The 24,174-nt window shown below is 41.5% G+C and overlaps 2 protein-coding genes across 4 annotated transcripts; one reads left to right on the forward strand and one right to left on the reverse strand.

Moving 5' to 3' along the window:
- Window positions 1-459: 459 nt before the first annotated feature.
- Window positions 460-23,202, forward strand: LOC136432550 (pyrethroid hydrolase Ces2e-like). 3 transcript variants are annotated; one of them, XM_066423918.1, is made up of 10 exons: window positions 460-778; window positions 1,950-2,091; window positions 2,571-2,787; window positions 3,151-3,330; window positions 4,182-4,456; window positions 5,094-5,193; window positions 5,452-5,625; window positions 6,699-6,855; window positions 7,674-7,899; window positions 22,947-23,202. In XM_066423918.1, the coding sequence occupies exons 1-10, from the start codon at window positions 694-696 to the stop codon at window positions 23,152-23,154; spliced, it is 1,764 nt and encodes a 587-aa protein (XP_066280015.1). In that variant the 5' UTR covers window positions 460-693; the 3' UTR covers window positions 23,155-23,202. The 3 variants fall into 3 exon arrangements, with proteins under 3 accessions (XP_066280015.1, XP_066280016.1, XP_066280017.1); XM_066423919.1 differs by lacking the exon at window positions 22,947-23,202 and adding an exon at window positions 8,448-8,854; XM_066423920.1 differs by lacking the exon at window positions 22,947-23,202 and adding an exon at window positions 8,374-8,440.
- Window positions 9,470-21,472, reverse strand: LOC136432553 (5'-3' exonuclease PLD3-like). The gene is made up of 9 exons (XM_066423923.1): window positions 21,069-21,472; window positions 18,761-19,020; window positions 17,547-17,727; window positions 16,764-17,021; window positions 15,913-16,113; window positions 15,012-15,154; window positions 14,650-14,821; window positions 13,744-13,846; window positions 9,470-10,299 (listed from the first exon to the last, which is right to left on the reverse strand). Exons 2-9 carry the CDS (start codon window positions 19,018-19,020, stop codon window positions 10,121-10,123), a joined length of 1,497 nt encoding a protein of 498 aa, XP_066280020.1. The 5' UTR covers window positions 21,069-21,472; the 3' UTR covers window positions 9,470-10,120.
- Window positions 23,203-24,174: the final 972 nt, after the last annotated feature.

Below are 24,174 nucleotides of genomic sequence, written 5' to 3' on the forward strand. Positions count from 1 at the left end.
AAACAGCAACTTTGAATTCCAGAACTAACAACTGGGACAGTTGCAAAGCCATGTATTCTTGACAAAACGAGAGAAACATTCACAAGAAACATCGGGTTTTGAAGCACCTATCAATGTCATAAAAGGCAATGTCATGAGAGTGTAGGTCTTTTCTCAAATTCTGACCAAAAGTCCAACTGGGTTAACTGAAGATTCATAATGCCGGACCTTCCTGGTGACAAAATTGTGTTGCGTTTTGATTGATTGATTGATTGATTAATTGATTGATCGATTGATTGATTGATTGGTTGATTGATTAGTAGATTGATAATGTAACATAAAACTCCTGTTCAAACCCGACTTGTACACATTCAACCTTCAGCCTGCTAAGGTAGCTTTTTGGCACCACATTTCTATTGGTTATGCGTTTAGACAGCAGGGAGAAGGTTAAGCATGCAGAATGTGCATTTTACAACAGTTACTGTAGTTTAACTGTCACGTCAGTCCTTATCGGATGGCCAAAATACTTGAGGCGCCCCTTTCAAAGCCACGCGGAACCTGGGGCGGTCGTTTCACTTTCCGCCCTAGCGGTCGCTGTCTCTTGGGTCCTTAGCTGTTTGGTGACCCACAGAACAAAGCTAACAAAATCTATTGACCTGGTTGGTTTGATTTGTATTCAGACGTACCCGCTCCGTCCTGAAGGGGTGTTTGAAAATGGCCGTCTATTACAGTTGCTGTCGAGGTCTTTGTACAATTGTGGCCTGTTTTGTGGTGATGGCCGTACTTACTGTGGGATCAGGTAAGGTTGGTTTTACATTCTTCAATGGCACAATATAGAAACAGGTGTGCGGTGCACAGGGATCAGCACAACTTGCAAGATGAAGCCTAGATCGAGTCGTTTATTTTTTTTTGCTGGACCTTCTCGTGCACGACTCTTGCAACCACTAAAAACGACCGACAGACTGACTCCATTGATTCTATCACACAAATATACTTACCAGGTTGGTAATCAGACGTAACGTTATAACGTGTAAGTTATATATGCGTAATCTGATCGCCTTTCAAATGTAAGGTCAATAGAGAGGTCAATAGAGGTCATAGTTTGCTTTACATCCTGATGACCCAAATAAACAAAAGGTAGATTAGTTAGATTCGTTAGTACAAGTTTGCCCGTGTTGTTGATTACCATTGTTATGAGCTTTTCCTCAACAAAATGAGGTGTAAAGAGACTTTCCCAAGGGTAACGTTTATGTATATAACAGTGGGGTCTACAAGTATTCGAACCCAGAAAATTAACGGATTCTAAGTCAACAACCCTAACCCCATCTTGCCACCTCGACGCCCCCAGAAAAACAATACTTCGAATTCACTTGGGGAGTAACTCCGAGTAAGTGTCAGCAGATAAATGCATAGTGCTATCAAGGACTAATGGTTAAGGTATCTCCTGAGAGATAATTCGTTAGCAGTATTGCTAGTCTGAAACGAGAAGTTGAAGAGGCTCATACCTCCGTGAAATATCTACAGTTTTTGTGAATTTCTTAATGCCAGAGCCCTAGCCATCAATTGATGCCATAGCCCTAGCCATGTTAGTGATCTTCTCATTTCCTTCGCCCCTTTAATTAATCCCTGCTACATGTATCTCTTTCCCATAAGGGGTCATTTGTCGAGGACGGTTGACCAGCTATACATGCACTTATCTAGTATACCATACTACTTTCAGAAAGGGGGGGTGGGTGACTTGCTGTAATGCTGCAGTACCTGAAAATATAGCGAGGAGTACCCAAATTCACATGTTTCGTCAGGCCCTTAATGACTACACGCAGACTAAAATTCATCCAAATCCATCAAAGGGATCTTGAGTTATAGGTGCGAGCACGTAAACACAACCAAAAACAGTACCCCCATCGGATGTGGACCTCCTTCCCGGAGTTTTGTTCTACTGTGCATCACGTTATTTGTTCCTGTCCTAGATGCCGTAGTTGTATCCACCACCTATGGAGACGTGAGAGGGTCAGAAGTCAAGACCTCCTCTGTCGTTAGAAATGCCCTCTTTGACAGCGTCTTCACCTTCAAGGGGATTCCTTACGCCGCTCCGCCTGTGGGGGACCTCAGGTATGTGTCCGAATGCATGAATGACAAAACTGAATGGATGCATGAACTTTATTGCTCGACCGTTGTACATGTTACAATGCATGGTAAAATAACAAAGAAATCAACACAATAAAACTAATCTATTCTAAAAACTATGATTGCTAGCTGGAATGTGGACGGAATGGCGGATCGATTTTACGTATGTTAAAAGTTTCTATCTGTTATGATGGTCCCTCTTTGATGGAAATGCAAGAAAATAGATATACAATACATGTAGTTATCTCGAGGAGTGAATGATTGATTGAATCAAGGAAAATGGTACGTGGGTGGATGGCACGTCCGGAAAACTTTGGAAAGCGGGTAGAAGACATATGATGTCGATATGATCTATTGTCTGTGGTGAGGAGTACATCCTTATGGTACAAACAAACAAACAAACAAACAAACAAACAAACAATCTCGCGTCTCAGTATATCTGCACTTCTCTCATCCTCCGTCAGATGGCGCCCTCCACAGAATCCTAGCAGCTGGACAGGCGTCCGGGACGCCATCGAATTCGGAAGCAAGTGCCCCCAAGTAACGATGGACTTCGAGGAATACGGATTGACCGATCCGATTTTTAAGGAAGTTCTCTACTCGCGCATCAACTCCACCAGCGAGGACTGTTTGGTGCTGAACGTGTACACTCCAAAAGTTTCATCCACTTCCAACTTGCCTGTAAGTAAAGCCATATGTGCATATGAAAAATATTACATCTTAGTTATAGTGTCCACAAGTCAAGTTCTACGAAGATAAGGAAAATCTATTGACAATGACTAATGTTTCGTGATCTTCTGGCTGAACGATGATTGACATCAGATAAGCTTCTTCCAAACCAAAGCCATTTGGTAACGTTGTTTCTACATGTATACAAAGACCAGAATATATAGAGAAATGTATACTTTTACATATGTATGTATGTATTTATGTATATTCATATTTGATTGTGGATCGTTGATTGTTGGATTGTTGGATATTTCATATCGCGTTTTAGAGGCGATCATTGACTAGTACGCGTTACGTGTGCAATGTCTATTTCAGGTGATGGTGTGGATCCATGGTGGCGGTATTATTGTGGGCAGTGCAGACACGTACCCGGCTGAGATCCCGACAGCATTACATAACGTCGTCATGGTAACCATAAACTACCGGGTCGGCAACTTGGGCTTCCTGCCGACCAGGGACGACGACGCGCCGGGCAACTTCGGTCTTCTCGATGCGGTAGGTTGATTCTTTCTAAAATAACCCTTTGAATGTATATTTTCATGATACTTTGGACTTAATCTGGTATATATGATCCGTTCGCTACTCCCCCAGCAGCATTATATGTCATTTTCTGCATATATGTTCGATTTACATTAATATAATCTATGTACCTATGTTCTCTGGGCCCCCTTGGAAATCTATTGTTGATGGGGCTACCCAGATGTCTTGAAGATGGAATCAATAGATAGATGAATGAATGAATGAATAAATAAATAAAAGACGTCAAAAACAGGCCGGAGCTGAACCTCTGCGTGAAGAGTACCGTTCGCTTCTTGCACGTGACCTTCTAGAAACATTTCGTCAGTAGTGGGTCGAAGGTGCCCGGACGTTTGTGCCATCTGCAGTATCTAATTTTTAGTAACCTCTTTGATCTGCTGGGGTCGTCTGCTAGGTGTCGCATCTATAAGCGAGTGCCAAAGTGACTGGCAAAGTAGGATGGGGATTATACGATGAATGTGAGGCATTGACAACTCCAATATCATTACGTCAGAAGTCCAGTTCTCCAGCGTGTGTCCTTTCTGCCTTGTTCCGTCCAGAAACTGCTAACTACACACCAACAGTAACCTTACCTGGTTATCAATTGCATTACCAGACCGGTAATTCAGGCCAGCGCTCACTATTTAGATTGACATTAACCATGTATGTTTAAACCATGTACTGTATATATTTCACTGTTAATGTCACTTACATGTTAGTTAGGTTTATGTTAAACGACCTGTATCTAGCCCCTCGGGGCACGAATGTACAATAAAGGTTTTCATTCATTCATTCATTAACCACGAGTCATACAATGCCCTGCGCGACAGATAAAAGCTCTCCAGTGGGTACAATCAAACATCAGGAACTTCGGAGGCGATCCCGACAGAGTCACCATCTTCGGGGAGTCCGGAGGGGGCTGGGCCGTCTCTCTACTCGTCATGTCTCCCATGGCAACGGGGCTGTTCCATCGAGCCATCTCCCAGAGTGGCGTGGCCGGACTGCCCATCACCCAGAGGGGGGACATCAGGAGGATGGAAGAGCTTGCTCGTGGATGTGACTGTCCCACATCCTCTTACGACGAGATGATGAGCTGTCTTCGAGGGTACGTTTTTTTGTTTGCTCGTTTGATTGCACAACAAAGAGGAAATAACAAGATGATAAACTATGACAAAAACACGTGCAGGAAGAGGGAAGAAGCCTAAATGGTCTATGCTACACCCACCTCATTACGGCCAATCTAAATTTGACAAAAACAGTTCAGAAACTTGATTGAAGTCGTTCCTATTTAGGTTGTTACTTTGCCAATTGTATTGTACATCCTTGAAGCTGTGAGCTAGTTGAGTTCATCGTATGTCTCGTTTTATTGCAGTTCATTGATTTTACAAATAACATGTTTGATTAGCATTACATCTGTCCATTAATCACTCCCTGACACTTTACGGTGGACGTGGCAAGCACTGTTTACGTTGATCCGGGCAACGCTACCATTAAAAGTTAGACGCTCCGGGCGTCTTGACCATTGGATTGAAGCTCATTGTTTCGTACGGGCAGGGATGAAATAGTTGACATGTCAACACTGATCAAAGGCGGCTTGAAGAGACTGACCGACACCATGAAGGCAAGCAATTTAAAGGAATCTACAGTTAGTTTATTGTAAAAAAAAAGAGGATATTGACGAGTTCAAGAATTTTGACAAGCAGGAAAATTGATCGTTGTGTTTGCTTCTTGTTTGTGTACAGAAAACCAGGCGAAGAGGTCGCTGTAGTGATTGGAGACATCGCATTTTTCATGAATGCATCAGTAGTAGTTGGGGACAAGTTTCTTCCAGAGAGTCCATGGGTATTAATGATTTTTACTTATCATTTCTTCAAAACATCTTAACAGATGACGCTTTAATGATAGTAACGCCACGTTTGTGATTGAATTTGTTATTGCTTTTCGGTGAGGTAAACTGGTTCGAGATCAATTTCCAGTTTCATTTGATGATCATACGGTACATACCCCGATGATGTTGCCTGGTAAAGTCGTGGGCTTGTTGAACGCACCTCGTAGCATTGCCGACTGAGAATATGAAAAAGTCTGGCGTGTTTTTCACAGGATCTGATGAACAAGAGGCAGGTTAACCAGGTCGACTACCTGCTGGGAACTAACATCAACGAGTATGGATATCAATCGGCTGGAACTATAGTCTTGGATGAAGACGGGATGACCAGGAGTGAATTCGACGAGATTATCCCGACAGACCTCCTGTGGTTCACCGGTCAGTTCTTGGTAAGGCCTAAGAAAAATGTCGTGTGTCCGATTACGGTCCGAACAAAAAAAACAGGATAGGTAGGGATTTTCTCGAGGTGGTTAAACCTTTAAATTAGTACGTCCTGGAGTACTGTTGGTCAAATGAGAAGGACACATAACCTAATAAATGGCCTAACATCCCGTTGTTTTGTTTGTGAAATATCTTAAATATTGTAAATATTGATTTCAAACGGTCGTTTTGTTGGAAACAGTCAAATATGCCCACATAAATCAAACCCCTTTGCTAGAATTTCCCCAAGTTCCCGAAAAGACGGGAATTTGGCAATTTGACGGTCGTCTTTGCCCCTTTTCACAGAGCGGCCGGCAGCGGTAGTAGAAAATAGGCTATGATAGGGTATACCAACCTGACTTGTGAAGATGTAATAAAAGTGATGCAGTAGACTTAAAAACAGTCACTTTCTCGAATAGGTTTAGACGTCTTTAGATCAGAATTAACTTCAACACCTACGAAAATACGAGTTGGCATAAAAAGGATCGTTTTTTAGACGTCGGGATAGGAGCATATGTAACTTCTTAGTCGTACATTATACATCCATTCCCTTCTCTACGTAATGAGTATGTTAAGGATATGTGTGGACATCATCCGCTTTCCCATAGTAACTGTTCATCTGCTTAAAGCTTATCAAATGGACTTTTATAGAAGCCCGGCCCTCACTCAGAAAACGATCTTTCACTCCAGCATCTGCTTGGAGAGTAGGTAGGTTATCTTGTTTTAGAAGACGGCGTAGCAACGGCATATTCGTTCCCTCAAGCCAGCAGGCGGTAACTTCGGTATGTCTAAGTACTTGGGACTAGCCCCTGCTCCTCTCCGTAGATGTACGTAAGTCTGCTCCATACTGCACGGTCCCTAGATTCTGCTGTCTGTAAAACTCAGACTTGTGCCTTTTACCACCCGGTCTTTCCATCGCTTGGAGAGTTTTCCACGGGACCTGGGCTTTGCTGCACATTCTATTCATCAATAGACATTTTATCTGCAGTCTGAGATTTGCAATGTATCGAGAACATTTGTCTGAAGGTCTTTTTGTCTATAGGGTGGTGATGCCAACGCAGTTGTCCAGGCTGTGACTGACCAGTACCTGGACCCTGACAGTCCGGACGACCCGATCACCACACGTGACCAGTACGGCCAACTCCTGACAGACATGTGGTTCACCGCACCGACCGTTCTGATGGCTCAGGCAGCAGCAGGTAGTTAAACGTCCTTCCTGCACCAGATGGTGCATTGGGCGGCGCCCATCTCCGCGTCTGTAGCCTTGTGCCACGCATACAACTTTGTATAATCACTACAGCATGGGCTAGTCCATTGGTAGTGGTTAGTTTAAATCCTCCCACACCATTATTGATGTATAGGGCGGTGCTCATCTCCGTTTCATAGCCCTGGGCCACACTGTGGTGCAATTACTGTAGCAGGGGGCTAGTCCACTGGTAGTGAAGTGTGTTTAACTTCCATATGCATACTGTTTCAGAAGTATGTACCATTTTTATAAAGTCTTTGGTATGACTCAATGCGCCTCTTGTCCAGAGGTGTCCTACCTGGGGCTTGAACCCCAGTCCTTCTGGTCCAAGTAATTTGAACCAGATGTGGTGAGAGGCAGAAGGCGCAGACCACTACACCACAGGGACCATACTCTTTGCCAGATGTTGAATGCTAAGCAGAGAAAACAGTCTGCAACATTTTAAAAAAAGTCTTTGTAAATTCTTTATCACAACGTCAATTATCGCCACAGGTGAACCTTCATTCGAATATCTGTGTTCTTATCTTCTTACCCATTGTCCAAGTGCAATAATAGCTTTTAAACGCTTTAAACCTGAAACTTGTAAGTATTCTAAACCACATTGATGTTATTTTGATGTGTTAATAGTGCGCTATTTTAATGTGTTAACCACATTATTAACCTTGAGTATAATTGTTGTGGTGTCCGTACGTCGATTCAGCCAAGCTGATGGACAAGTGAGACTTTGAGACAATAAACCATTATCATTATTTCTGTCACACACATGTACAGCCCATCCTGTCAGAGTCTACCAGTACGAGTTTCAACACCGCAGCTCGTACTTCGACTACAGACCGCCTCGCGTCCAAGCCGACCATGGCGACGACCTGTTCTACATGTTCGGAATCACGTTGATGCCGGACGACACGGGCAACTCGTGGAAGTACAACTTCACGGATGAAGAACGAGAGCTGAGTCTGGACATGATGGCGTACTGGGTCAACTTTGCCGCAAACGGGTATGTCGACATTCATTTGTCGTAACCGCTGCTAGCCTTTTAAACTGATGCCTCTGAACAATCAAGCGGTCGTAGGTTCGTTTCATATCAGGGCTGTGTGCTTGAAATAAAGAAGAATATGTCACGTATATTTGAAGTTAACATTATTCATGACTTTGGTATTTCTTAAAATCACATAATAAGAACTTCGGAATTCAAATATCTCATACGGCAGGTTTCATTGCATACCATAGGTTTGTATATCTTTAGTCATAAACACATTTTTTACTTGACGAAATTGCGCAAACCACTGACGTCGACATGGGCATTCAATGCTAAAATATATCTCATTAGTAAATTGTATGTCCACACGGCAAGAAAACTTACTTTTCTTAAAAAGTAGCACTTGGATGATTTGGCAAACCTCCATCCTCATATTGTTGGGCTTTACCGTTGCTCAATGAAAGGACTGAAATGTTGTTGAATTCTGTCTAGGTCTGCTTTAACATGAAGGACAAAATCCTAGAGTGAACTTTCAAAAATGATGCCCATTCTCCCAATTTCTAAAGGGATCCAAATGACTCGACGGGAGCGGCACGTGTGCGCCACACTGTGAACTGGCCACGTTACTCCGCGTCATCCCAAGAGTACCTTAAGTTGGACGTGCCGTCATCTGCTGACGTCAAGATTCGAGAGACCCGGATGAAGTTTTGGAACGAGGAGGTTCCAAAGTTTTTGGGAAAGACGGTCCGAATGGCCAGGTCAGACGAGCTCTGAAGCAATGTACGTATTGCCTGTTCTCACTGTCAGATATGAACACATATCTAGCCGGAACGTTGTGGTATCTTCTACCCCAATACTTGATTAAACAATCATCGTTTTAGGAAGAAACTTTATCTAGATGTGAAGTTTTTGATCCCCACGAATAGTTCTTTTTTCACAAACGACAGTTACTGTAGTTTTAGTTAGAGAAAGAGAGAGAGAGGGAGGGAGAGAGAGAGAGAGAGAGAGAGAAAGAGAGAGAGAGAGAGAGAGAGAGAGAGAGAGATAAACCTCGCAGCACTGGTGCTGAATTGCGGCTTTTGTACACAATACGTCCTACATATCTTATCCAGACTTTGCAAAAAACAACAACTAGAAATTAAAAACTCGATAAATAGTCTTATTAATCATATAACTAGATATCAATGATAAGATAACACGAAGTTAGAAGAAAAAAAGACCACAAGCAGTGTCAAAAAAATTTCATAATCACACAAAACAGAACACAATAACATTGTTTCATCATCATAGCAACAATATCTTTAAAAAAAAATGTTTTTGAAACATTGCAGGCAACAAACGTTCAAAATTAAAAAAAAAATTTAATACAAATCTTTGGTAAACACATACACACATATAATGTTACAGGATACAAATGTCGAAAACTTAATAGCACAATTGTATTGTTTCACAATCATAGCAATTCTTTTTTCTAAAATCATTCAAAAACATTGCAGGCATCCGAAAATTCAACTAAATCTGGAAACAAAAAACAGTAAGCTAGTGGTATTTTTTTGGCAAAACTAATGGTACAGTAACTGTTGTCAATATGTACTTGCAATTAGCTTACGGGCAAGAACTTGCAATAGACTTACAATCAATTATAGTAAATCAAAAAGGCTAAAATGGTGTTAGCATAGATGGTCAATAGACACAGCAATCATTTTGTAGGCAACTTAGCAAGTGCATATACTGGTAAGGCCATGTTCATTTGAATGTAATAATGATATGGATGACATCCTCCGGGGACCCCAAAATTGATGCAATCGTGCAAATAAAAAAAAGTTGCCCTCATTGTGAAATCTACATGGTCAGGAAGGATTAAACAAAACTAAACAGTCACATAGAGTATGGAATACCGAATAATAGATCCTTCCTTTTTGTTCCTTCACAATTTCTTTGACTTTGGAACTGACTTTGGCGTTCTACAACATTAGTACCCATTTTCCGAAATATATTTTTGCAATTTACAGCATACTTTTTTTTTTCATTTTGCAGCTGCTTTGTACGATCTACAGTATCGCCGATATTTAATTCTTTTACATTTTTTTGGAAACGGATGGAAATTGATGTGCGTGTGGATGTCATCTATACAGTCAAATCAACATGGCCTTGATAAAGCATTGCAAGATGGTCCTGTCCATTTTGAATCTTGGACGTGTTGGGCTTTAGTAAAAGTGGCACTAAGTTTTCTCTTCTCTCATCTGTGCTCTGAGTAGTGGTCCAGGAAGTGTGCGTACGGAGAGTTCCAGTCCCTCTCGAACACGGCTCTCAGCTGTTCCTCCACGTTGTCCTTTCCAAACTGTCCCGACGTCTGGTTGATGACCAGTCCTATGCCACCTGTGTTGATGAAGTAGTCTGCTGACCAGTTGGATGTACCTGGAGACCAAGAACGTCTTTTACTACTGGCATGTGTGCACATGTGGAATGGCAGCAATAGAAGAAGTGTATTGCACACTCAATTCTTTATCTAGAATGAACCAAATACAACTGAACAAAAGTTGGATGTACCTGGAGACCAAGAACGTTTTTTACTACTGGCATGTGTGCACATGTGGAATGGCAGCAATAGAAGAAGTCTATTGCACACTCAATTCTTTATCTAGAATGAACCAAATACAACTGAACAAAAGTTGGATGTATACCTGGAGACCAAGAACGTTTTTTACTACTGGCATGTGTGCACAGGTGGAATGGCAGCAATAGAAGAAGTGTATTGCACACTCAATTCTTTATCTAGACTGCACCAAATACAACTGAACAAAAGTTGGATGTACCTGGAGACCAAGAACGTTTTTTACTACTGGCATGTGTGCACATGTGGAATGGCAGCAATAGAAGAAGTGTATTGCACACTCAATTCTTTATCTAGAATGAACCAAATACAACTGAACAAAAGATGGACACTATTACAGATATTAGAAATATTGTAACCTTTTATCCAGTAACTGTTACAGCCAAACTGCCCAACAAGACCACTCAGGTGACCCACAGAATCTGGTCTATCTGGTCACTATAAACAGGATTTTTGCTTGTGTCAATAGGAAAAATCTATCTAATGGAGCACCACAAAGTTGTCAGATTGGCCAGGTGGTCATTATGTAGAGGTGGTCACTTGTACAAGTTTGACTGTATGCATTTCGCACCATGCGATCACAGTCAATAACTAGACTGGCCGTCATTTGCTTTAAGAGCAAATTCAGGATGTTTCGCCCATACTCCTCATGCAAGAAGTGGGCTGTCCCAAAATAACTCCTGGGCAAATCCAAGTTTCTGCATAATTTTTGGCCAGGTGCATTCACCTTTCCTAATGGTACCTACATCTTAAAGATGACACCCGCAGCTGTCACGGTAAGGGAAATACAAGTTTATGCATGAATTATGCAAATGAGGTCCTCATTAGCATAATTCATGGCCAGGTGTGATCACCTTTGCTAACGGTACGTACATGTCAAATCTGACATCTGCAGCTTTTCCGGTAAGGGAATAACAAGTTTACGCATAAATCATGCAAATGAGGTCCTCATTAGCATAATTTATGGCCAGGTGTGTTCGCCTTTCCTAAAGGTACCTACATCTCAAAGATGACATCCGCAGCTTTTACGGTAAGGGACATACAACTTCATGCATTGATTATGCAAATTAGGTCCTCATTAGCATAATTTATGGTCTGGTGTGTTCGCCTTTCCTAAAGGTACCTACATCTCAAAGATGACATCCGCAGCATTTACGGTAAGGGACATACAACTTTATGCATACATTATGCGAATTAGGTCCTCATTAGCATAAGTAATTGTCAGGTGTAGTCACCTTTCCTATAGGTACCTACATCTCAAATATAACATCCGTACCATGTAACATAAGGTACATATAACTTTCTGTAATACCATTAGTAGAGGTACCCCCTGACATCTGCTTGGTTTTAAGTCCCAGATATGGTAAGTGTAGGAGGGCTTATGTTACAGTATGACCTAGTTCTTGCTGGCCCCGACAGAAAATAACCAAAAATTGCATCAAAAAATTGCAAAATAAATGATTTTGAAGTAGTGTATGCCAAAAAAAATAATGGGGTCCTTTGGGTAAATATCCAATGCACAACTGAACCAAATTTCAGGTCCTCAGGTTTCAACACCACGGCACTGGAGGCCATCATGTGCGACTTTTGTCTGAAAATGACCAAAAAACCTCCATAAAATCATTTTAAAAACTTATATCAAAAAAAATTTAAAAGGGTCTAGGGGTATACACGTACTCTACCTGCATACCAAATTTCAGCTAATTTGATCGACGGACGACCGAGAAGAAGCGATTTGAAGATTTGACAGGAGAAGAAGGAGAAGGAGAAGAAGAAGGAGAAGAAGAAACCTTACAAAAACTAGACTGGCCGTCATTTGCTTTAAGAGCAAATTCAGGATGTTTCGCCCATACTCCTCATGCAAGAAGTGGGCTGTCCCAAAATAACTCCTGGGCAAATCCAAGTTTCTGCATAATTTATGCAAATGAGGTCCTCATGAGCATAAGTTATGTCCAGGTGCTTTCACCTTTCCTACATGTACCTACATGTTCAAGATGACATCCGCAGCTTTTACAGTAAGGGGAATACAACATCATGCATAAATTATGCAAGTGAGGTCCTCATTAGCATATGTTATGGCCAGGTGTGTGCACCTTTCCTAAAGGTACCTACATCTCAAATATGACATCTGCAGCTTGTACGGTAAGGGAAAGACAAGTTTCTGCATAAATTATGCAAATGAGGTCCTCATTAGCTTAATTTTTGGCCAGGTGCATTCACCTTTCCTAATGGTACCTACATCTTAAAGATGACATCCGCAACTGTCACGGTAAGGGAAATACAAGTTTATGCATGAATTCATGGGCAGGTGTGATCACCTTTGCTAACGGTACGTACATCTCAAATCTGACATCTGCAGCTTTTCCGGTAAGGGAATTACAAGTTTACGCATAAATCATGCAAATGAGGTCCTCATTAGCATAATTTATGGCCAGGTGTGTTTGCCTTTCCTAAAGGTATCTACATCTCAAAAATGACATCCGCAGCTTTTACGGTAAGGGACATACAACTTTATGCATCGATTATGCAAATAAGGTCCTCATTAGCATAATTTATGACCAGGTGTGTTCGCCTTTCCTAAAGGTACCTACATCTCAAATATAACATCCGTACCATGTAACATAAGGTACATATAACTTTCTGTAATACCATTAGTAGAGGTACCCCCTGACATCTGCTTGGTTTTAACTCCCAGACAGGGGAAGTGTAGGTGGGCTTATGTTACAAGATGACCTAGTTGTGAGAAAATAACCAAAAATTCCATCAAAAAATTGCAAAATAAATGATTTTGAAGTAGTGTATACCAAAAAAAATAATGGGGTCCTTTGGGTAAATATCCAATGCACAACTAAACCAAATTTCAGGTCCTTAGGTTTCAACACCACGGCACTGGAGGCCATAATGTGCGACTTTTGTCGGAAAATGACCAAAAAACCTCGATAAAATCATTTTAAAAACTTATATCAAAAAAATTTTAAAAGGGTCTAGAGGTATACACGTACTCTACTTCCATACCAAATTTCAGCTAATTTGGTCGACGGACGACCGAGAAGAAGCGATTTGAAGATTTGACAGGAGAAGAAGGAGAAGAAGGAGAAGGAGAAGGAGAAGAAACGTGACAAAAACAATATGTTTCCTTGGCGAAACATAGCAATATGTTTCGTTGGCGAAACATAATGATGCTGGCCTTTAAAACATCACATAAAAAAATTATATATCAGGAACAGATCCTTTTCTCTGTGTCTCACCTATGTATGCCACTTGGTCTGTTACCATGTACTTGTTGTGGTTGACCCTGGAATGGTCGAACTGCTCTTCGACACCAGGATAGTCCGGAACCTCAAACACTTTCTGCAACACAAATGATAAGGATGTTATAGTTAATATACACAAACAATTATGGCGACTGTAGAAAATACATTGAATAATAGTTTTAAGAAAGAATAATTTTCATAGATTATAAATTAATGTCCAAACATTTTTGTTGGACCAATAAAAAGCCCGGCCACAACACTATGCTACACAAAACAAGAATCCACCACTCACTGGTAACAACTACAGAGTGTCTAATATCAGGATTGAGGTGTTCAAAAGTTCATATTTTCCTAAAACTATTGTCACGTATAATTTATAGTAGAGTGGAACTCGTTCCCACCAAGTAATAAAGTTAATGAATAGCTTTAAACAATGCTTACATCTAGCTGGATGTGAAAGGGTTTTAAAAGCGTGACTAGCCACATACCTGCATGCAAAGGTAGTGTGTTTTGCTGAAGGGCAGTTATATCGACTTTGCAGATGCAGATGAAGATACAGAGAAGCTGGTTTGAAACACACCAAAGGCAAGTAAAAGGGCAGTTATACTGGCTATACAGATACAGAAGCTTTATTCATTTATTTCTGTATTCATCTTTAGGGTAGTCCCTGCAGTTAATTCAATAACTGATTTCCAACGGAGCCCAAGGTGTGCAGAAGTCAATTATACCGGCTATACAGATAGAGAGGCTGGTGTGCAGAAGTCAATTATACCGGATATACAGATACAGAAGCTGGTGTGCCGAAGTCGGTTATACCGGCTGTACAGATACAGAAGCCGGTGTGCAGAAGTCTGTTGTACCGGCTATACAAATACAAATACAGAATGTTGATGAACATACCACAGACACATTGATACTGAGGTTCTTTCCAGTGAAGTTCAGGTCCTGGAGGGACCACAGGTAGCGGAAGCTCTCTGCCCTGGTGTAGTTCCATTTGGACGCCATCAGACGAACTTCGACATGGCGGTCAAACGCCGCTCTCCTCAGCTCATCATCAATAACAGGCCAGTAACTGGGAACAAAAAGGGATGAAAATTTCCTGACTAGAGAAAAGACATCGGTAGGCGTAAATTAGGCGGTAAGATACCATACCCAATTTTGTTACTAATAGTGTTCACAAAAGCACTGAAAAGATCATTAATCAAAATCCACTTCAGATAAGCAAAGTGCTACAAGACAGACTAAAGATAGAATTAACTCACATGTTGTCATCACCATGAAACTGAGTGGTAGGGACATAGTCCATCACAGCTACGTACACAAACTTCTGCGCTGAGCGAATCACGCCGACGATGGCATCAATGTCAGTCGTCCTCCCTTTGGGACAAAACTCTGGTGGAGCGCTCTGTATATCAACAATTGGTGGAACATGATTGAATAGTTTCATCAGGTTGGTAAGTCACTGGGGAACAAAGAGAGGACAACAGATGCCCTTGTTGGAAAAAGGAGGCTGTATGGATCAAGACATCTACTCCAGTCATGAACCATGATAACCATGTTTGGAAGTGCATTCTTCACACTGCAGCAGCGACACCTAGCTGCAGTGCGAAGTAGAACCAGTCTGTGTTGCCCTGATGAGGAATGTGATAGGTTGTCTAAGGTGACAGGAAGATAATTTGAGGACGATACAGCACAATGATATTATAGTGACATCTGGTGGGTATTAAATCTAGCAAAAGATTCCATGTTTGAACAAAGCCATGTCTTAAGAACCCAAACCACTTATCAATAAGAGAAGGGGTATGCCCAAGCTAGCTCCAATAGTACAGAACTAGACCGTGTTTCTACTAGACGACATTCACTGAGCAACTATTGCGACCTAAATGGGATTTGTGTGACCCTTGAGTTTGATGTAAAAGTATGATTTAAAACACAAGGAAACATACAAAACGTAAAAAGATTTTGTTCTTTATCTATGAAATTCATTGGGCAAGCTATCAAATGTTTGGTTGCTCAGAATTCGCTCAGCAATTGCGGTCTCTCGTGGAAAGGGGCTGTTAGCTTCTACAAGTACAGAACTACACACTGTAAGTACAGTAGTGCGTACTGAGCTACCAGAACAAAGGAGTAGACTTTTGGTTACGTTTAGAATCTTCAACCTACAGATAAGAAGGTGTTGGTGTCCGTCCCGTTGAATGCCACCTTCACTGGTGTCTGCAGGTTGTAGTTAGTCTGGTACGCAGCCGGCCAGGAGGGTGGCAGGTTGGCACCGGGCTTGCCCAGGTCCCAGTACACGGAGAAGAGCTTGCCGACGTCCTGCGCCAGACAGGGGCAGTCCTCAACAACCGCTCCTAACTCCTTCACCTAACAATACAAGCAAACAAACAAACAAAAACAAAAAAACAAATTATGTACAACAAATCATGTACAAACAAACACAGACAGGGGCGGTCCTCAACCACTGCTCCTAACTCCTTCACCTAACAATACAAACAAACAAAAGAACAAATTATGTACAACAAATAATGTACAAACAAACCCAAACATGGGCAGTCATCAACCACTGCTCTTAACTTCTTCACCTAGCAATACAAACGAACAAACAAATTATCTACAAACAAATCCAGACCAACCTAGTCTTCAACCACTGCCCTTAACTTCTTCACCTAGCAAAACAAACAAAATTTCGATATATAAAGTATAAAAGGAATGGACATGACACTAGGTAACATCATTCTACTGATCGTGAATCAGATAAGATGTTTTCATACTTGATCCAAGCAAATTTTCATCTGACACTTTTATGGAAAAGGTGGGACATTAACATTGTCATCATATTATAATCTATTCAAACATCATTTAGATATTCTTACTGTATTCTTACTTTTTCAAATCTAAACCAGCTAATTAAAAGCATCATTCAGAATATCATTAATCTGAAAGTCTGTCAACACGACCATACAGCCATTCATTTTTGCAAGTTTTGAAACTTCGTTGGTGTACAAGCTACTCACCTGAGTCAAGGACCTCCAGTCCAGGTTTGCACTCCCCACGTAGAAGTGTCGTCCGTCCACAGTGATCATCTTTGTGTGCAGCACCCCTCCCCATGGGTAGAACCTGCTGAAATCTAGGGACCTGACTTGGGCTGCCCCCACTTTGGCTAAGAAGGCTGTGTCGTTCTGAATTTTTCCTTCCTGAATGTCCTGAGCGATCCTGATCTTCACACTCCCACCTTTACCCACTCGTAGCAGCTCATTGTAAAATGCTTGGCCCTGCATATTGAAAAAGGCAGGTTATATAGGACATAGTTTACAGTGAAACTACTGTCAAACCTGGTCTCAGCAACCACTTAAGGAACTGAGGAAAACTGGTTGCTGAGGAGGAAAGTTGGTCGGCCATATGCTAAAAAAAAGGGTACATTATACGTTGTTCAACTGCATCTATCTTCCCCAATGGTCTTTTCATTGTGAAGATTACAGTTTGTGTCAGAAAAATATTGCTTCTTATCCTAGCAGTAGAATGAAATCAAAGGCTGATGGTGCAGAAATCCTGAATTTGAAATACCAATGTCTGTTTATGAGGAAAAAAACAACAAAATACATGGGGAACTCATGTACATACATATGTTTATAAGCTAAAGGAGGGTGTCTAATTTCTATGTTTTCTTAGTGTAGGAGGCTGTCTAATTTCTATGTTTTCTTAGTGTAGTGCATCCAGAGGACACCCTCAGGCTGATAGCTAGTACTACTAGTAGTAGCCTGAATAAAAGTACAGCCATAGTTTTATAAAGGACCCACCTCACTTGATGACTCATCATGAGGAAGATCTTCTTCCTGGAGGGTCCAGTAGAAAGAGGCGATGTCTATGGAATGTTGTGCATTCTGTACAAGCCTCATCCAGGCACTGTAGATGGATGGGTGGGCGGGCTGCCCTGTTGCATACGTCAGGTTCCACGGGATGCTCTCCACAAGGGTAAGTCTGAAGAAAAGGTGAGTTTTTACTTCAGATTCAAAATATACAATTGTTCGAACATTTCTAGTACGCAGACAAGTGTCTCTGGTTCAAATTATCATGAAAGTTTATCTGTGACCATATCGTAGAGATTTTACATTACTATTTCCGTACACAAATGGATTAGCAATTAACAAGCTTTTGAGCAGTCCTCTGATCCTTCTAAATTTCAGGTAACCCAACAATGAGGCTTTGGGTAATTTCAGCTAGAGAGGAATCACAGGACTGATAGCAAGCTTTTAAACCCTTTACTTTGTGTACAAAAATAGCGTATAAAACCTTTACAAAGTGTCCATTGTATCATCGTCCTGGTCACACTAAAATCATGGCTCTTTATATCTATATTTAAATATCAATTATGCCCTGAAAGTTGTGATGTCCTTAATACCTGGTTTTCAACATCAATGTAAATGTATGTGGTAGTGCATTATAGAAACTTACAAACTGTGACAAGAATGTACTCTTTGTCAGTCAGCCAAAAAGACTTGATGACTTTACTGCGCAAATACAGCTATAGTATGGTACAGTTCATAGATACAAAGAACATATTTGCAGGACATGATAGATCGATTTGTTGGAAGACACTATAATCTTTCTACTCTTGCGCAAAAGGTACAATAATATATTAGGTACTTTCAGCTAAAAGACTTAACAAAAATGGTAATACTTATGAAACAGTATGGAAGTTAAACACACTCCACTGCCAGTGGACTAGCCCCCTGCTGCAGTGATTGCACCACAGTGTGGCCCAGGGCTATGAAACGGGGATGGGCACCGCCCTATACACCTTATGGTGTGGGAGGATTTTAACTAACTCAGTTAGAATAGAGACCTGGCTTGACAAAGCACCTGTAAACCAAACCGAACTAACACTTTCACAGTACTTAATGTTTGTATCAGTCCTAATATCATTTCTATCTTTTCATCATGTGTAACTGTCTATATGTGAAAATTTGCTGTAAGACTTTTTTAAAACACTTTTGCAGTATCAGTGACATACTTGCAGGGGTCAGTACAGATGGGTTGGTTTGCTGCGGTATTGCGGCTCCAAAAAATAAAAGCCATAGAAGCAAATACAACCACCCCAGCCAGAAGGGCTACTAGCATCAGGCAGGAGGCAGGGTTTCTGTAGAAGGGGAGGGGCTTGGTCCTCACACGAACATGGGCGTCATCGCTGTTGTTTAGGGGCGTGGTCTCCGCGGCCCCTTTGTCCTCCTCCATACCTGGTTTATTTGTGCTGTTCTTTCCACGGCGCAGCATCTGTTAAGATATCAGAAAAATCACCTCTGTCAAATAAGACTGGGAAATACATTACTTACAGTATGGCCTTGTATATAGCTATATGATATGATCTGTCGGTCACTCTCACCTGGGAGAACATTCCATTATCAAACTGCATCAAAAGAATTGTAATTGTAATTGCAATAAACTTAACGTTACATGTATGTATCATTAAAAACTTAACAACAAACAGGGTAAATAGAAAGATAATATGTTTAGTGCTCCCTCAAAATGAATAAGGATGATATTTCAATCAATTTGTAATAAAGTCCACGGAGGTTTGGTTTTGCATCATGTTATACAGCACTGGGTACTCTCCAAGCAGAGCATGGGTTTCGGCTGGTTTTTGACGTGTTTTTAGGCGTTATTGTCGGGCTTTCTACTTTGTCATCTTTTTTTTGTCTCAAGTGATTAGGTTTATTAGGCATTGAAGCTTCCGTCTGCCGGCAGAGTTTGGGTTTGCGAGACAAAAAAAAAAAGATGACAAAGTAGAAAGCCCGACAATAACGCCTAAAAACACGTCAAAAACCAGCCGAAACCCATGCTCTGATTGGAGAGTAGTACTGGGTACGTTTCTTTAGTGGCACAGAGACTTAATCCCCCGCCCCATTGCACCTTTCCTGAATAGGCTTGCCCTCCCTAGCATGCTTTCCCAGTTCGCCCCTCCCATCCTTTCAGTCTTCATTAAGGCTCTACGTGCCACGTTGTCAGTTCCCTTTCTATCATTTCTGCCATTGTTGTTGTTACCAGCAGACAAACCTGGCATGGTAGGGCATGGAGCAGGCAAACACTTGCAGTCACAAGCCGCATTAAAACAGTCCTGTCCATTTATTACATAATGTGCTAGGAAGTAGTGCTGCGTACCTAAACTTAACATCAGGTACAGGTACAGGTACCGGTACAGAGGTTTACAATTAAAATGTGTTCTTCTGAACTTCAATAATGACAGAAACATAAATAAGCAGTTTTCAACTTGTCAGTATCTTTATTCAAAGACCATAACTAGGTTTCCTACCGCCAAACTCCCTTGGCCTTGCTATCAAACACCACCCGGTACCGGTTAGCGGTCGACGAGGTTAACTTCTATTACATTTTTGGAAGGTTTTAACGGGTGCTGTATGGTCACAGTTTAACATTTGATATTTCCAAAAGAATATTACTGGACAACATCACTTGTCATGTTCGGAACGGGTAATCGACCTGACGGGGCCAGGCTTGGAAACTTCGGCAACCAAGGCGGTGAGCGTTCTTCCCCTCAGCGCAGAACGTCGGCACATTTTAGAGAGTCGCAACCCACGTTTGTATTGCAGAATATATATCAAGCTGAGGATCTTTTTATTACTACATTTATCTACCAAGAATGTCAAGATATCTTAATTAGACCACAAAAAACGGCGCATTTCCTATTCTAACCTTCTCCGCACCTAGCGGGAAATTTCGAGTTGTTTTGAGTGGTTTGCAGCCCATAGTTAGACATTTAGATATGTGTTTGAAGGTTCTGAAGGAGATCATTTTTCCTTGCTCTTCCCCCTATGCCAAAATAGCATCCTATGCCCCCTCTGACGACCGGCCCTCCGTCCGCTAAATATCGTACAGTCCCTAAAGTTACCATGATTATATCGCCAACAGGCGACACAACGCACCTGTACCAGGCCCGGCGACAAGAAACCGAGTGCAATAGAACTGTTATGCCATAAGAAAAAAACAGCCATGAGCCTGCTAGTCTGAGTTTTTATCTAGTTACAGAATTCTGTCTCAGAAAAACACATTTTGTGAAGGGCTGTGTGTTTCTAATTAGGATACCAAGACAACGTCGGATAGACGAATTTCTTTAAGTAACTACACACTCACAAAGCATAACATAAGAACACTCGAGCTCTAACGTCGGTTTTAAGATGTTGTTTTAATTACAATGCATAAAAAATGTATCATTTTTTTTATATTTTCAAGGGGCAGCGGTTTTCATAGAATGTACCAAGTACAATACAGACGACGGCAATGAAAAATAAGTCGAGATTTCAACTCACCGCTGTGTTTCTGAGACGTTTAGAAGACAGGGCGCCAGGTAGTTCGTGCCAATGGCTGGAAGCGCTTCTTGGCTGGAAATGCCTCGAGGTAGCAGTTAGGAATGGGCAGACAGAAAGAAATGGACTCCTTTTATAGCATCTACACCGGATGCTATTCAATGATAATCTGACATTTAGACCACACTTTGCAAGAAAAGAATGGCGTCGTTCATTCTTGCCTAGTCAAAAGTGTTGACCATGTGAAGTCAAGGTGATGTTCACATGAACAAAAGCCATTCACTTACGTGAACAAAAGTCATTCACTTAATCTCGTGTCGGAAAATTCCATCACGCGAGCAAACCTGCAAACATTGTGTGGCTGAACTTGTTTGCTCGTGATAATCTGTAAAACATAGCAAACGTAAGCCTTCTTCGGAGACTTTTAGGTGCGCTAGCGTTTATTTCTTGAAGGGGGGCGCTGAGTCGCGATTTTTTTCTCGCAACACATGCCAGTTTCTCCAATACCGGGGAGGTCGTTTTCGCGTGCGGGAGCGTGGACTTTACACGTCCTTGCCGATAGCACCTAAATGTTTTCTAAATTTACCCGTGTGCGAAAGAACTTGTAAATACTGCATATCACACACGGTGGAAGACGAAACATTTTATTCTGTTTAGCCATACTATAGGTATGGGCCAAACATATTGTTTTTGTCAGGTTTCTTCTCCTAGCCTGGAATCCATCCTATTTAGCTTCCGGCCGCTACCCTAGCTCCGCTGCGCTACCGGCAGCGGAGCTAGGGTAGCGCAGCGGAGCTAGGGTAGCGGCCGGAAGCTAAATAGGATGGATTCCAGGCCATTCTTCTCCTTCTCTTCCTGTCAAATCTTCAAATCGATTCTTCTCTGTCATTTTTATAACAAATGACCTGAAATTTGGCACAAAGGTAGAGTAGGCAAATACCCTCGGATTTTTTTCCTCAATTTTTTTTATATAGACCTTTAAAGTGACTTTATTGATTTTTTTGTGCTATTTTTAGACCAAAAATGTATATCTTGGCCTCTTGCGCCCTGATATTTCAACCGAATGACCTGAAATTTGCTGTACATGTGCCTTGAACAAATATTACAAGGACTACATTCCCATTTTTTGCATACACATCTTGAAAACGATTTATTTTGGGCTTTTTTCGCCACTTTTTGCCACTTCTGTCACTGTCATTAACATATACAGTGGTGGAAGTGACAGCCAATGGGAACACTGCATTTCAAAATGCGACTGCCTGATTGGCCAATTAAGTTAATCAATTTATCTTGCATTTCTGGTACAGGTGCGCTAGTATTCATACCAAACGTGGTATGGGACTGCCTAGGACATGTGCCTACATGGCTTTGTTAACACTTTTGGCACATCACTTCAGAATTATTTTTCTCAATTTTTGGCTGTTTTCACAACAAAGATACGCATCTCCCGTTCCTATGTATTTAAGATACCCAGAGCATTTTACGAGGCTTGAAACTTGATTAAAAAACTCAAATTTCTAGTCATTCATACACATAGCATGTTTCAATAACACTATAACCATTACATATCAAAATGAAATGAGCAAAGATACGATGTCGTTGTGTGGTGAGAACTGATAGAAAATCCAAGCCCTAATAGACTGATCCTGACTGTCCATCCTAATTAGCGGTTCGACCAATGAGAGTGACTGCATGTCCGTTGTTTTAATTTTGCATTTCTACGTTTTGACGGAGGTGGGCTATGGTATCTGCAATATTAACAGTAGGCGCGTGAAACTAAAAGACCACCATTTAGATTATTTTTGTGCCGTTTTTGCGCACTTTTGATAAGAAATCCGAACGCAAATGATGCCCATTCTCCCAATTCTAAACATGCTAAAGGGATCCCAATGACTCGACGGGAGCGGCACGTGTGCGCCACACTGTGAACTGGCCACGTTACTCCGTGTCATCGCAAGAGTACCTAAAGTTGGACGTGCCGTCATCTGCTGACGTCAAGATTCGAGAGACCCGGATGAAGTTTTGGAACGAGGAGGTTCCAAAGTTGTTGGGAAAGACGGTCCGAATGGCCGGGTCAGACGAGCTCTGAAGCAATGTACGTATTGCCTGTTCTACCTGTGCACGAACACACTGTCAGATATGACTTGTAACGTTGGGTAACATAAATTCGGGATTTTTCCGATAATGGTTGACTGAAATCAATCTAGCAGAACAATAAACCATCCTTTTTTTCTATAATTCTGTCAGTATCATGTACTATCTTTGCACTAATCATATATATGGTAGATTTTGTCTCTAGTCGTGCTGACACCATAATATTTCAACTTGAAACTACCGTCCGCCGCACGCACAATGACGGTGCTGTCGGACAGGGGGGCACATTAATTCGGGAGAGAAGATTCGTCTTGAATATCTTACCGCTAATCACATTTATACAGCAGCTATTCGTTCCATCCTTGGCTTGAGGAGAGTGCTATGGATATAGACGTGTCCAAGTAAAAAAAATACACGAAAAAACGGCCGTACCGCACACATCAGGCCAGTTCGGGAACAACCCGTGTGTTGAGTCGGTAGAACTTCACTCAAAGTCGGCCCATCGTCATCATCGGGCAACGTGTAACGTTACATTATTCATGGAAAGTTAGCTGGATGCCGTAGCAATGGTAATACTACTATATCCATGTGTTCCTTGTTGTGTTAGGAGCAAACTTTGAGGAAAATATCTTCCTCAGTCCACTATCACACGCAGCATTTAGACAAAAAAGTGTTCCTCACAAACCTTTGTCGTCTGCTTGACAACAGGATTCTGGTTAACAATATGGCGGCGGGAAAATACACGTGCCGTAGGTTGTAGCAACAGAGAGGAGATTTGATGATTGATCACACTTAGAATCCAGTTGCAGGTTAGCAAAAGAGATTGTAATAAGTTGTCTTGTAAATAATTGTGTTTAGCAGGAAGCGGATGTGACATTTTTCTTATAAACCAGCCGACAACCATGTTGTGTAATTCTCCCACGAAGCCCTCAGACTGTTCCAATAAGGGACGGAGAGTTTTTGACCTCGTCGCCTTATAATGTATGCTTATCGAAGCTTTTCAGACAGTGTTCTG

The sequence above is a fragment of the Branchiostoma lanceolatum genome, chromosome 4, assembly GCF_035083965.1.
Source record: "Branchiostoma lanceolatum isolate klBraLanc5 chromosome 4, klBraLanc5.hap2, whole genome shotgun sequence".
In the NCBI taxonomy this organism is placed as follows: Eukaryota; Metazoa; Chordata; class Leptocardii; order Amphioxiformes; family Branchiostomatidae; genus Branchiostoma; species Branchiostoma lanceolatum.